This window comes from Oncorhynchus kisutch, linkage group LG27, assembly GCF_002021735.2.
Source record: "Oncorhynchus kisutch isolate 150728-3 linkage group LG27, Okis_V2, whole genome shotgun sequence".
Classification (NCBI taxonomy): domain Eukaryota; kingdom Metazoa; phylum Chordata; class Actinopteri; order Salmoniformes; family Salmonidae; genus Oncorhynchus; species Oncorhynchus kisutch.
This window is the reverse complement of record NC_034200.2, coordinates 34,373,705-34,385,948: the sequence shown is the minus strand read 5'-3', so window position 1 is coordinate 34,385,948 and position 12,244 is coordinate 34,373,705. Positions and strand designations below refer to the sequence as shown.

The 12,244-nt window shown below is 43.8% G+C and overlaps 1 protein-coding gene across 5 annotated transcripts in view; it reads left to right on the top strand.

Annotated features, from left to right (window-relative positions):
* The window catches only part of LOC109871838 (mesoderm induction early response protein 1), a 34,729-nt gene that overhangs the window by 885 nt on the left and 21,600 nt on the right, over positions 1-12,244 (top strand). For all 5 annotated transcript variants that reach the window (XM_031807242.1, XM_031807244.1, XM_031807241.1 and 2 more), the window contains exons 2-5: positions 79-103; positions 293-432; positions 6,625-6,822; positions 9,848-9,980. In XM_031807242.1, coding sequence (XP_031663102.1) covers positions 79-103; positions 293-432; positions 6,625-6,822; positions 9,848-9,980 — 496 coding nt within the window. The remainder of the gene's footprint in view (positions 1-78; positions 104-292; positions 433-6,624; positions 6,823-9,847; positions 9,981-12,244) is intronic.

Genomic DNA, 12,244 nt, shown 5'->3' with positions numbered 1-12,244 from the left:
ATCTCTGAACCGAAAAGTTACAGCTACGTGTGTTGTACTTGTGTATGTGGTTCTGACTAATCTTGAGTTTTGTTTTAGCCCTCCGTTGGGAGTACGAGCCCAGGTAAATATTATTGTGTGTTTTATAATGAATGTGCCATTTAAAAAAAAATCCTCATTAGAACATTAACACGTATGAAGTAAAATTGGTCGGAACAAGTCCCACTGTCATAATAATATTTTCGTTATAAACCATGAAGCACTATTTCATCGACTATCTCCTCTTAAAATTTCCTGCTGTGTTTTTCCTCAGGAGGTTCAGCAGAGGACCATGAGTTTGATCTTTCAGCAGATATGCTCGTCCACGACTTTGACGACGAACGCACACTGGAAGAGGAGGAGAGGCTCGAGGGAGAGACCAACTTTAGCAATGAGATCGACGACCTTGCCCGGGTGCGTCTCAAAATCATTTCATTTAGTGGTTTGAAAGTTATCCTGGGTTGTATTCATGCACTGGAAGAAGATGAACTGAAACAGGGAGAGACTACCTGAATGTGTCCAAGATGAAACACTTGTTTTTGTTTTATGTTGCAAACCTTTTTGCTACAGTATTCATGCTCTAATGAATATGGCCCTGTGGACAGTAACCTGTTAATTATATACAGTACCAGTCAAAAGTTTGGACACACCTACTCATTCAAGGGTTTGTCTTTATTTGTGCTATGTTTTACATTGTAGAATAATAGTGAAGACGCACAACTATGAAACAACACATGGACTTGTGTAGTAACCAAAAAAGTGTTAAACAAATCAAAATATTTTAGATTCTTCAAAGTAGACACCCTTTGCCTTAATGACAGTTTTGCACACTCTTTGCATTCTCTCAACCAGCTTCATGAGATAGTCGCTTGGAATGCTTTTCCAACAGTCTTGAAGGAGTTCCCACATACTATATGCTGAGCACTTGTTGGCTGCTTTTTCTTCACTCTGCGGTCCAACTCATCCCAAACCATCTCAATTGGGTTGAGGTCGTGTAATTGTGGAGGCCAGGTCATCTGATGCAGCACTTCATCACTCACCTCGGTCAAATAGCCCTTACACAGCCTGGAGGTGTGTTTTGGGTCATTGTCCTATAGGAAAAACAAAGCAAATAGTCCGGGTAGCCATTTGATTACCTGTTCAGGAGTCTTATGGCTTGGGGGTAAAAACTGTTGAGAAGCCTTATTGTCCTAGACTTGGCACTCCGGTACCGCTTGCCATGCGGTAATAGAGAGAACAGTCTATGACTGGGGTGGCTGGGGTCTGCCTGTCAGGAAGTGCAGGATCCAGTTGCAGAGGGAGGTGTTTAGTCCCAGGTTCCTTAGCCTAGTGATGTGCTTTGAGGGTGCTATGCTGTTGAACGCTGAGCTGTAGTCAATGAATAGCATTCTCACATAAGTGTTCCTTTTGTTCAGGTGGGAAAGGGCAGTGTGGAGTGCAATAGAGAATGCATCATCTGTGGATCTGTTTGGGCGGTATGCAAATTGGAGTGGGTCTAGGGTTTCTGGGATAATGGTGTTGATGTCAACCATTACCAACCTTTCAAAGCACTTCGTGGCTACGGACGTGAGTGCTACGGGTCTGTAGTAATTTAGGCAGGTTGCCTTTGTGTTCTTGGACTATGGTGGTCTGCTTGAAACATGTTGGTATTACAGACTCAATGAGGGACATGTTGAAAATGTGTCAGGCCCCGCAGCCTTGTGTATGTTGACCTATTTAAAGGTCTTACTCACGTCGGCCAACTTAACTGATCATATAATTTAGTTTATGGTGTGAAAATTAGCTGGCTAATAAAGTCACACAGCTAACGTTATAGCATTAGATGTGCTAATGTTAGTAACCCAACCAAATCGCTATAGTATTCACTGGTATACGACTCCTTTCCGTTCCTCAAGTTATAACACGTTAGTTGCTTACTGGACCCTGGGAGTCTGTGAAATGTTAACTAGCCAATGAAATATCTGTGAACTAATGGTTTCCCTCTACACTATGTGGTTCATTTTTGTAATTAGAGAATTAGGTGAAAATGAGGCGTTGCTTGTTAAACAAGTAGATTAGGGGATCAAGTGTAGCTGGAGCTGGGCCTGGTTTAAGATGGATTCAGGGATGAAGTGGAGCTGGAGCTGGGCCTGGTTTAAGATGGATTCAGGGATGAAGTGTAGCTGGAGCTGGGCCTGGTTTAAGATGGATTCAGGGATGAAGTGGAGCTGGAGCTGGGCCTGGTTTAAGATGGATTCAGGGATGAAGTGGAGCTGGAGCTGGGCCTGGTTTAAGATGGATTCAGGGATGAAGTGGAGCTGGGTCTGGTTTAAGATGGATTCAGGGATGAAGTGGAGCTGGGCCTGGTTTAAGATTGATTCAGGGATGAAGTGGAGCTGGAGCTGGGCCTGGTTTAAGATGGATTCAGGGATGAAGTGGAGCTGGAGCTGGTTTAAGATGGATTCAGGGATGAAGTGGAGCTGGTTTAAGATGGATTCAGGGATGAAGTGGAGCTGGGCCTGGTTTAAGATGGATTCAGGGATCCAGTGGAGCTGGGCCTGGTTTAAGATGGATTCAGGGATCCAGTGGAGCTGGGCCTGGTTTAAGATGGATTCAGGGATGAAGTGTAGCTGGAGCTGGGCCTGGTTTAAGATGGATTCAGGGATGAAGTGGAGCTGGAGCTGGGCCTGGTTTAAGATGGATTCAGGGATGAAGTGGAGCTGGAGCTGGGCCTGGTTTAAGATGGATTCAGGGATGAAGTGGAGCTGGGCCTGGTTTAAGATGGATTCAGGGATGAAGTGGAGCTGGGCCTGGTTTAAGATTGATTCAGGGATGAAGTGGAGCTGGAGCTGGGCCTGGTTTAAGATGGATTCAGGGATGAAGTGGAGCTGGAGCTGGTTTAAGATGGATTCAGGGATGAAGTGGAGCTGGTTTAAGATGGATTCAGGGATGAAGTGGAGCTGGGCCTGGTTTAAGATGGATTCAGGGATGAAGTGGAGCTGGGCCTGGTTTAAGATGGATTCAGGGATGAAGTGGAGCTGGGCCTGGTTTAAGATGGATTCAGGGATGAAGTGGAGCTGGGCCTGGTTTAAGATGGATTCAGGGATGAAGTGGAGCTGGAGCTGGGCCTGGTTTAAGATGGATTCAGGGATGAAGTGGAGCTGGGCCTGGGCCTGGTTTAAGATGGATTCAGGGATGAAGTGGAGCTGGAGCTGGGCCTGGTTTAAGATGGATTCAGGGATGAAGTGGAGCTGGAGCTGGTTTAAGATGGATTCAGGGATGAAGTGGAGCTGGGCCTGGTTTAAGATGGATTCAGGGATGAAGTGGAGCTGGGCCTGGTTTAAGATGGATTCAGGGATGAAGTGGAGCTGGGCCTGGTTTAAGATGGATTCAGGGATGAAGTGGAGCTGGGCCTGGTTTAAGATGGATTCAGGGATGAAGTGGAGCTGGGCCTGGTTTAAGATGGATTCAGGGATGAAGTGTAGCTGGAGCTGGGCCTGGTTTAAGATGGATTCAGGGATGAAGTGGAGCTGGAGCTGGGCCTGGTTTAAGATGGATTCAGGGACGAAGTGGAGCTGGAGCTGGGCCTGGTTTAAGATGGATTCAGGGATGAAGTGGAGCTGGGTCTGGTTTAAGATGGATTCAGGGATGAAGTGGAGCTGGGCCTGGTTTAAGATTGATTCAGGGATGAAGTGGAGCTGGGCCTGGTTTAAGATGGATTCAGGGATGAAGTGGAGCTGGAGCTGGTTTAAGATGGATTCAGGGATGAAGTGGAGCTGGTTTAAGATGGATTCAGGGATGAAGTGGAGCTGGGCCTGGTTTAAGATGGATTCAGGGATCCAGTGGAGCTGGGCCTGGTTTAAGATGGATTCAGGGATCCAGTGGAGCTGGGCCTGGTTTAAGATGGATTCAGGGATGAAGTGTAGCTGGAGCTGGGCCTGGTTTAAGATGGATTCAGGGATGAAGTGGAGCTGGAGCTGGGCCTGGTTTAAGATGGATTCAGGGATGAAGTGGAGCTGGAGCTGGGCCTGGTTTAAGATGGATTCAGGGATGAAGTGGAGCTGGGCCTGGTTTAAGATGGATTCAGGGATGAAGTGGAGCTGGGCCTGGTTTAAGATTGATTCAGGGATGAAGTGGAGCTGGAGCTGGGCCTGGTTTAAGATGGATTCAGGGATGAAGTGGAGCTGGAGCTGGTTTAAGATGGATTCAGGGATGAAGTGGAGCTGGTTTAAGATGGATTCAGGGATGAAGTGGAGCTGGGCCTGGTTTAAGATGGATTCAGGGATGAAGTGGAGCTGGGCCTGGTTTAAGATGGATTCAGGGATGAAGTGGAGCTGGGCCTGGTTTAAGATGGATTCAGGGATGAAGTGGAGCTGGGCCTGGTTTAAGATGGATTCAGGGATGAAGTGGAGCTGGAGCTGGGCCTGGTTTAAGATGGATTCAGGGATGAAGTGGAGCTGGGCCTGGGCCTGGTTTAAGATGGATTCAGGGATGAAGTGGAGCTGGAGCTGGGCCTGGTTTAAGATGGATTCAGGGATGAAGTGGAGCTGGAGCTGGTTTAAGATGGATTCAGGGATGAAGTGGAGCTGGGCCTGGTTTAAGATGGATTCAGGGATGAAGTGGAGCTGGGCCTGGTTTAAGATGGATTCAGGGATGAAGTGGAGCTGGGCCTGGTTTAAGATGGATTCAGGGATGAAGTGGAGCTGGGCCTGGTTTAAGATGGATTCAGGGATGAAGTGGAGCTGGGCCTGGTTTAAGATGGATTCAGGGATGAAGTGGAGCTGGGCCTGGTTTAAGATGGATTCAGGGATGAAGTGGAGCTGGGCCTGGTTTAAGATGGATTCAGGGATGAAGTGGAGCTGGGCCTGGTTTAAGATGGATTCAGGGATGAAGTGGAGCTGGGCCTGGTTTAAGATGGATTCAGGGATGAAGTGGAGCTGGGCCTGGTTTAAGATGGATTCAGGGATGAAGTGGAGCTGGGCCTGGTTTAAGATGGATTCAGGGATGAAGTGGAGCTGGAGCTGGGCCTGGTTTAAGATGGATTCAGGGATGAAGTGGAGCTGGAGCTGGGCCTGGTTTAAGATGGATTCAGGGATGAAGTGGAGCTGGGCCTGGTTTAAGATGGATTCAGGGATGAAGTGGAGCTGGGCCTGGTTTAAGATGGATTCAGGGATGAAGTGGAGCTGGGCCTGGTTTAAGATTGATTCAGGGATGAAGTGGAGCTGGGCCTGGTTTAAGATGGATTCAGGGATGAAGTGGAGCTGGGCCTGGTTTAAGATGGATTTAGGGATGAAGTGGAGCTGGGCCTGGTTTAAGATGGATTCAGGGATGAAGTGGAGCTGGGCCTGGTTTAAGATGGATTCAGGGATGAAGTGGAGCTGGGCCTAGTTTAAGATGGATTCAGGGATGAAGTGGAGCTGGGCCTGGTTTAAGATGGATTCAGGGATGAAGTGGAGCTGGGCCTGGTTTAAGATGGATTCAGGGATGAAGTGGAGCTGGGCCTGGTTTAAGATGGATTCAGGGATGAAGTGGAGCTGGGCCTGGTTTAAGATGGATTCAGGGATGAAGTGGAGCTGGGCCTGGTTTAAGATGGATTCAGGGATGAAGTGGAGCTGGAGCTGGGCCTGGTTTAAGATGGATGCTACCATGTACTCTCTGCCTGAAAGAGATGAATTATGCCAACAAAGGGTATCATGCTCTGCTGGCACATTGTAGAACAGATGTCCACAGGCAGAGAGTGTAATAATGTGCAGTGTAGCCCAAAGATATTGCTTTAGTTGTGTTGAACTTGACAGTAACACGTATGAGTGAGTTGGGATTATTACACATTGAATGTTTTTGCACAGATGTATCCTTGTGCACTTGATCGACGTCTACTTTAGTGGCCACTATATAATAGAGCAAAAATAGAATGCCTGTTTCATTCTAGTTCTACTTTAAGAATTTGTATTCCCAAAGTGCAATATTTAGATGTGTGTTGTCACAAGCATTCCATTATAAACATTCTATTATAAAGGCTGTCATGGTAACTGCAATATTACTGTATTGTTTTTTTCTCAGGACTTAAGTGTCATTTGCAGTAAAGTTTAGGCAACAAATAACATTGGATTGCTTTTTTAAACATTTTTTTAGCTGTGAGTTAGGTTCATATTAACCACTTTTTATTTTACACACCGAGACTGATCATGTATGTCATATTCTTTGTTGTTTAATTACTTAAAACCTGCATTTTCCCCCTAGGCCCACCTGTTAATTGAAATGCATTCCAGGTGACGACCTCATGAAGCTGCAAAGCTGTCAAGGCAAAGGGTGGCTACTTTGAAGAATATAAAATATATTTAGATTTGTTTAACACTTTTTTGGTTACTACATGATTCCATATGTTATATTTCATCGTTTTGATGTCTTCACTATTATTCTACAATGTAGAAAATAGTAAAAATAAAGAAAAACCCTTGAATGAGTGTGTCAACTTTTGACTGGTACTGTATATATATATATATAGACCATTTGATCCCTATTATTGCAACGTTTTGCCAGTGATTTATGTTCGTCTATTTTTAAGGGTAATCCACTAAATTCAGTGTGTAACAAAAGGGATTTTTTGTTGTTCCATTTGTGCCATAGGAGGGAGAGATGCCCATTCATGAGTTGTTGAGTATGTACGGATGTGGCGGCGGTTCACCTGCAGATGGAGAGGATGAAGAAGAGGAGGAGGAAGACTTTGAGGATGAAGAGGAGTTGGAGGATGAGGAAGAGGAGGAAGAGGAGGATGTGGACAATGATGAAAGCAGTAGAAACACTGGCGAGCTGAAGAGGAATAAGGTGGGTGCCATGAGTCTCCTGAAATAACAGGATCTCAACCAACACAGTCATAAAGAAGGAATGCTTGTTTGCACCTTACTGTTCTAATATGATTGTTACAAAGCATCACTACATATTTTACCGCCAACATGGTTGACACATTCAGTCAGAAATGTATAGTTGTTACAAATTTGCCGATGAAGTAAAAAAAAAAAAGTATTTAGTCAGCCACCAATTGTGCAAGTTCTCCCACTTAAAAAGATGAGAGGCCATTAATTTTCATCATAGGTACACTTCAACTATGACAGACAAAATTAGGAAAAAAATCCGGAAAATCACATTGTAGGATTTTTTATGAATTTATTTGCAAATTATGGTGGAAAATAAGTATTTGGTCAATAACAAAAATGTATCTCAATACTTTGTTATATAGCCTTTGTTGGCAATGACAGAGGTCAAATGTTTTCTGTGAGTCTTCACAAGGTTTTCACACACTGTTGCTGGTATTTTGGCCCATTCCTCCATGCAGATCTCCTCTAGAGCAGTGATGTTTTGGGGCTGTTGCTGGGCAACACGGACTTTCAACTCCCTCCAAAGATGTTCTATGGGGTTGAGATCTGGAGAGTGGTTAGGCCACTTCAGGACCTTGAAATGCTTCTTACAAAGCCACTCCTTCGTTGCCTGGCAGTGCATTTGGGATCATTGTCATGCTGAAAGACCCAGCCACGTTTCATCTTCAATGCCCTTGCTGATGGAAGGAGGTTTTCACTCAAAATCTCACGATACATGGCCCCATTCTTTCCTTTACACGGATCAGTCGTCCTGGTCCCTTTGCAGAAAAACAGCCCCAAAGCATGATGTTTCCACCCCCATGCGTTACAGTAGGTATGGTGTTCTTTGGATGCAACTCTGCATTCTTTGTCCTCCAAACACGACAAGTTGAGTTTTTACCAAAAAGTTATATTTTGGTTTCATCTGACCATATGACATTCTCCCAATCTTCTTCTGGATCATCCAAATGCTCTCTAGCAAACTTCAGACGTGCCTGGACATGTACTGGCTTAAGCAGGGGGACACGTCTGGCACTGCAGGATTTGAGTCCCTGGCGGCGTAGAGTGTTACTGATGGTAGGCTTTGTTACTTTGATCCCAGCTCTCTGCAGGTCATTCACTAGGTCCCCCCGTGTGGTTCTGGGATTTTTGCTCACCGTTCTTGTGATCATTTTGACCCCACAGGGTGAGATCTTGCGAGGAGCCCCAGATCGAGGGAGATTCAGTGGTCTTGTATGTCTTCCATTTCCTAATAATTGCTCCCACAGTTGATTTCTTCAAACCAAGCTGCTTACCTATTGCAGATTCAGTCTTCCCAGCCTGGTGCAGGTCTACAATTTTGTTTCTGGTGTCCTTTGACAGCTCTTTGGTCTTGGCCATAGTGGAGTTTGGAGTGTGACTGTTTGAGGTTGTGTCTTTTATACTGATAACAAGTTCAAACAGGTGTCATTAATACAGGTAACGAGTGGAGGACAGAGGAGCCTCTTAAGAAGAAGTTACAGGTCTGTGAGAGCCAGAAATCTTGCTTGTTTGTAGGTGACCAAAGACTAATTTTCCACCATAATTTGCAAATAAATTCATAAAAAATCCTACAATGTGATTTTCAGGATTTTTTTTCTTCTCATTTTGTCTGTCATAGTTGAAGTGTACCTACGATGAAAATTACAGGCCTCATCTTTTTAAGTGGGAGAACTTGCACAATTGGTGGCTGACTAAATACTTTTTTGCCCCACTGTATCTCTGTCAACAGAGCTTGGTGCTTATTATCGGATGAAAACTCAGCAAAAAAAGAATCCCCCTCACTGTCAACTGTGTTTATTGTCAGCAAATATTTGTATGAACATAAGATTCAACAACTGAGACATAAATTGAAGAAGTTCCACAGACATGTGATTTAACAGAAATTGAATAATTTGTAACAGTCAGTATCTGGTGTGGCCACCAGCCTCATTAAGTACTCCAGTGAATCTCCTTTTCATGGACTGTACCAGATTTGCCAGTTCTTGCTGTGAGATGTTACCCCACTCTTCCACCAAGGCACCTGCAAGTTCCCGGACATTTCTGGGGGTAATGGCCCTAGCCCTCACCCTCCGATCCAACAGGTCCCAGACATGCTCAGTGGGATTGTGATCCAGGCTCTTCGCTGGCCATGGCGATTAGCTGTCCGTCCTTTCTCCCTGTAGCGCTGTCTTAGGCGTTTCACAGTACGGACATTGCAATTTATTGCCCTGGCCACATCTGCAGTCCTCAATGTTTCCTTGCAGCATGCCTAAGGCACGTTCACGCAGATGAGCAGGGACCCTGGGCATCTTCCATTTGTGTTTTTCAGAATCAGTAGAAAGGCCTCTTTAGTGTCCTAAGTTTTCATAACTGTGACCTTATTTGCCTACTGTCTGTAAGCTGTTAGTGTCTTAACGAGCGTTCCACAGGTGCATGTTCATTAATTGTTTATGGCTAATTGAACAAGCATGGGAAACAGTGTTAAAACCCTTTTACAATGGACATCTGTGAAGTTGTTGGGAGTTTTATGAATTATCTTTGAAAGACAGGGTCTTTTTTTTAAAATTAGGTTATGAAATCAGACTTTTTGGATATACTGTTAGTGATATGTTAGAGATTTAGATCATTTAGAATCATATTTGTCTTGGTAAAATGTATTTTATAACATAAGGATAAAAAAACAAGCTGGCGCCCACTCAGAAAATTACTTTGTGTGGAGTTGCTGACTAACGGCGAATAAACTATAAAAATTGTCGCACTCTCCATATATATATATATATATATATATAAACTCTGTCATTTATTGGGTAAATCACCAACGTTTCGGCATCACTGCCTTCTTCAGTGCCCTTTTTATAGTTTATAACATAAGGAAGGGAAAGTGTGGGCAGAGTGGGTGGACACCCTTGCAAAGGGGCTTCTTTGAATGTACCATTGGGGGGGGGGGGGGGGGGGGGGGAATTGTGTGTAATGCTTTGGGGTGTGTGTGTGTTCAGACCGAGAGGGTGAAGATCTCGTCAGGAATGGGGAACGAGAACCAGTTGTCCAGCGAGGGTCGCACGCGCTCCGTCAAATCCCACGGCACGGCAGAGCTGATACGCGGATCACAGACCCTCAAATACTTCGAAAGTATGCATCTTTGTTTCCATCACCGAGACACGCTTTTTATATTGGATAGTTTGTGAGATCTTGTTCTACAGAGCCTTCATAAAGTATTCATACCCTTTGATTTATTCCACATGTTGTTGTTACAGCCTGAATTCAAAATGGATTCAATAGATTTTCACCCATCTACACACAATACCCCATAATGACAAAGTGAAAACATGTTTCTAGAAATGTTGGTAAATGTATTGAAAATGAAGTACATAAAGTACCAGTCAACAGTTTGGACACACCGACTCATTCAAGGGTTTATCTTTATTATTTTACTATGTTCTACATTGTACAATAGTAGTGAAGACATCAAAACGATGAAATAACACATGGAATCATGTAGTAACCAAAAAAGTGTTATACAAATCTAAATATATATATTTTTATTTTATTTTAGATTCTACAAAATAGCCACCCTTTGCCTTGATGACAGCTTTTACACACTTGGCATTCTCTCAACCAGCTTCATGAGGTAGTCACGTGGAATGCATTTCAATTAACAGGTGTGCCTTTTTAAGTTCATTTGTGGGACTTTTTTCCTTAATGTGTTTGAGACATTTTCAGTTGTGTTGTCACAAGGTAGGGTTGGTATACAGAAGATAGCCCTAGTTGGCAAAAGACCAAGTCCATATTATGGCAAGAACAGCTAAAATAAGCAAAGATAAATGACAGTCCATCATTACTTTAAGACATGAAGGTTAGTCAACAAGGAAAATGTCGAGCACTTTGAAAGTATCTTCAAGTGCAGTCTCAAGAACCATCAAGCACTATGATGAAACTGTCTCTCATGAGGACTGCCACAGGAAAGGAAGACCCAGAGTTACCTCTGCGGCAGGGGATACGTTCTTTAGAGTTACCAGCCTCAGAAATCAGCAATTAACTCCACCTCAGATTGCACCTCAGAGTTCAAGTGAAGCACATCTCAACATCAATTGTTCAGAAGAGACCGCATGAATCAGGCCTTCATGGTTGAATTGCTGCGAAGAAACCACTACTAAAGGACACGAATAATGAGAAGATACTTGATGGGACGAAGACACATGAGCAATTGACATTAGACCGGTTGAAATCTGTCATTTGGTCTGAGTCCACATTTGCGATTTTTGGTTTCTACTGCCGTGTCTTTGTGAGATGCAGAGTAGGTGAACGGATGATCTCCGCATGTGTGGTTCCCACCGTGAAGCATGGAGGAGGAGGTGTGGGGGTACTTTGCTGATGACACTGTCTGTAATTTTATTTAAAATTCAAGGCAAACTTAACCAGAATGGCTACCACAGCATTCTGCAACAATGCGACCTTCCTGTCTGGTTTGGGCTTAGTGGGACTATCATTTGTTTTTCAACAGGACAATGACCCAAAACACACCTTCAGGCTGTATAAGAGCTATTTGACCAAGAAAGAGAGTGATGGAGTGCTGCATCAGATGACTTGGCCTCCACAATCACCTGACCTCAAACCAATTGAGACAGTTTGGGAGGAGTTGGACCGTAGAGTGAAGGAAAAGCAGCCAACATGTGCTTAGCATATGTTGGAACTCCTTCAAGACTGTTGAAAATGCATTCCAGGTGATTACCTCATGAAGCTGGTTGAGAGAATGTCAAGAGTGTGCAAGGCTGTCATCGAGGCAAAGGGTGGCTACTTTTGAAGAATCTAAAATATATTTGGATTTGTTTCAAACTTTTTTGGGGGGGTAACTACATTATTCCATGTGTTATTTCATAGTTTGGATGACTTCACTATTATAATACAATGTAGAAAATAGTACAAATAAAGAAAAACCCTTGAATAAGTAGGTGTGTACAAACTTTTGACTGGTACTATAAGTATTCACTCCCCTTACTCTGTACATGTTAGAATCACCTTTGGCAGCGATTGCAGCTAAGAGTTTTTTTGTGTCTCTAAGAGCTTTGCACACCTGGATTGTACAATATTTGCACATTCATCTTTTTAAAATTCTTCAAGCTCTGTCAAGTTGGTTGTTGATCACTGCTAGAAATCCATTTTCAAGTCTTGCTATAGATTTTCATGTTATTTTAAGTCAAAACTAAGAATTACGCCACTCGGGAACATTCAATGTCATCTTGGTAAGCAACTTTTAGGTTATTGACCTGCTGAAAGGTGTATTTTTCTACCAGAGTCTGTTGGAAAGCAGACTGAAACAGGTTCTCCTCTAGGATTTTGCCTGTGCTTAGCTCTGTTCCATTTCTTTTTATCCTAGAAAACTCCCTAGTCCTTGC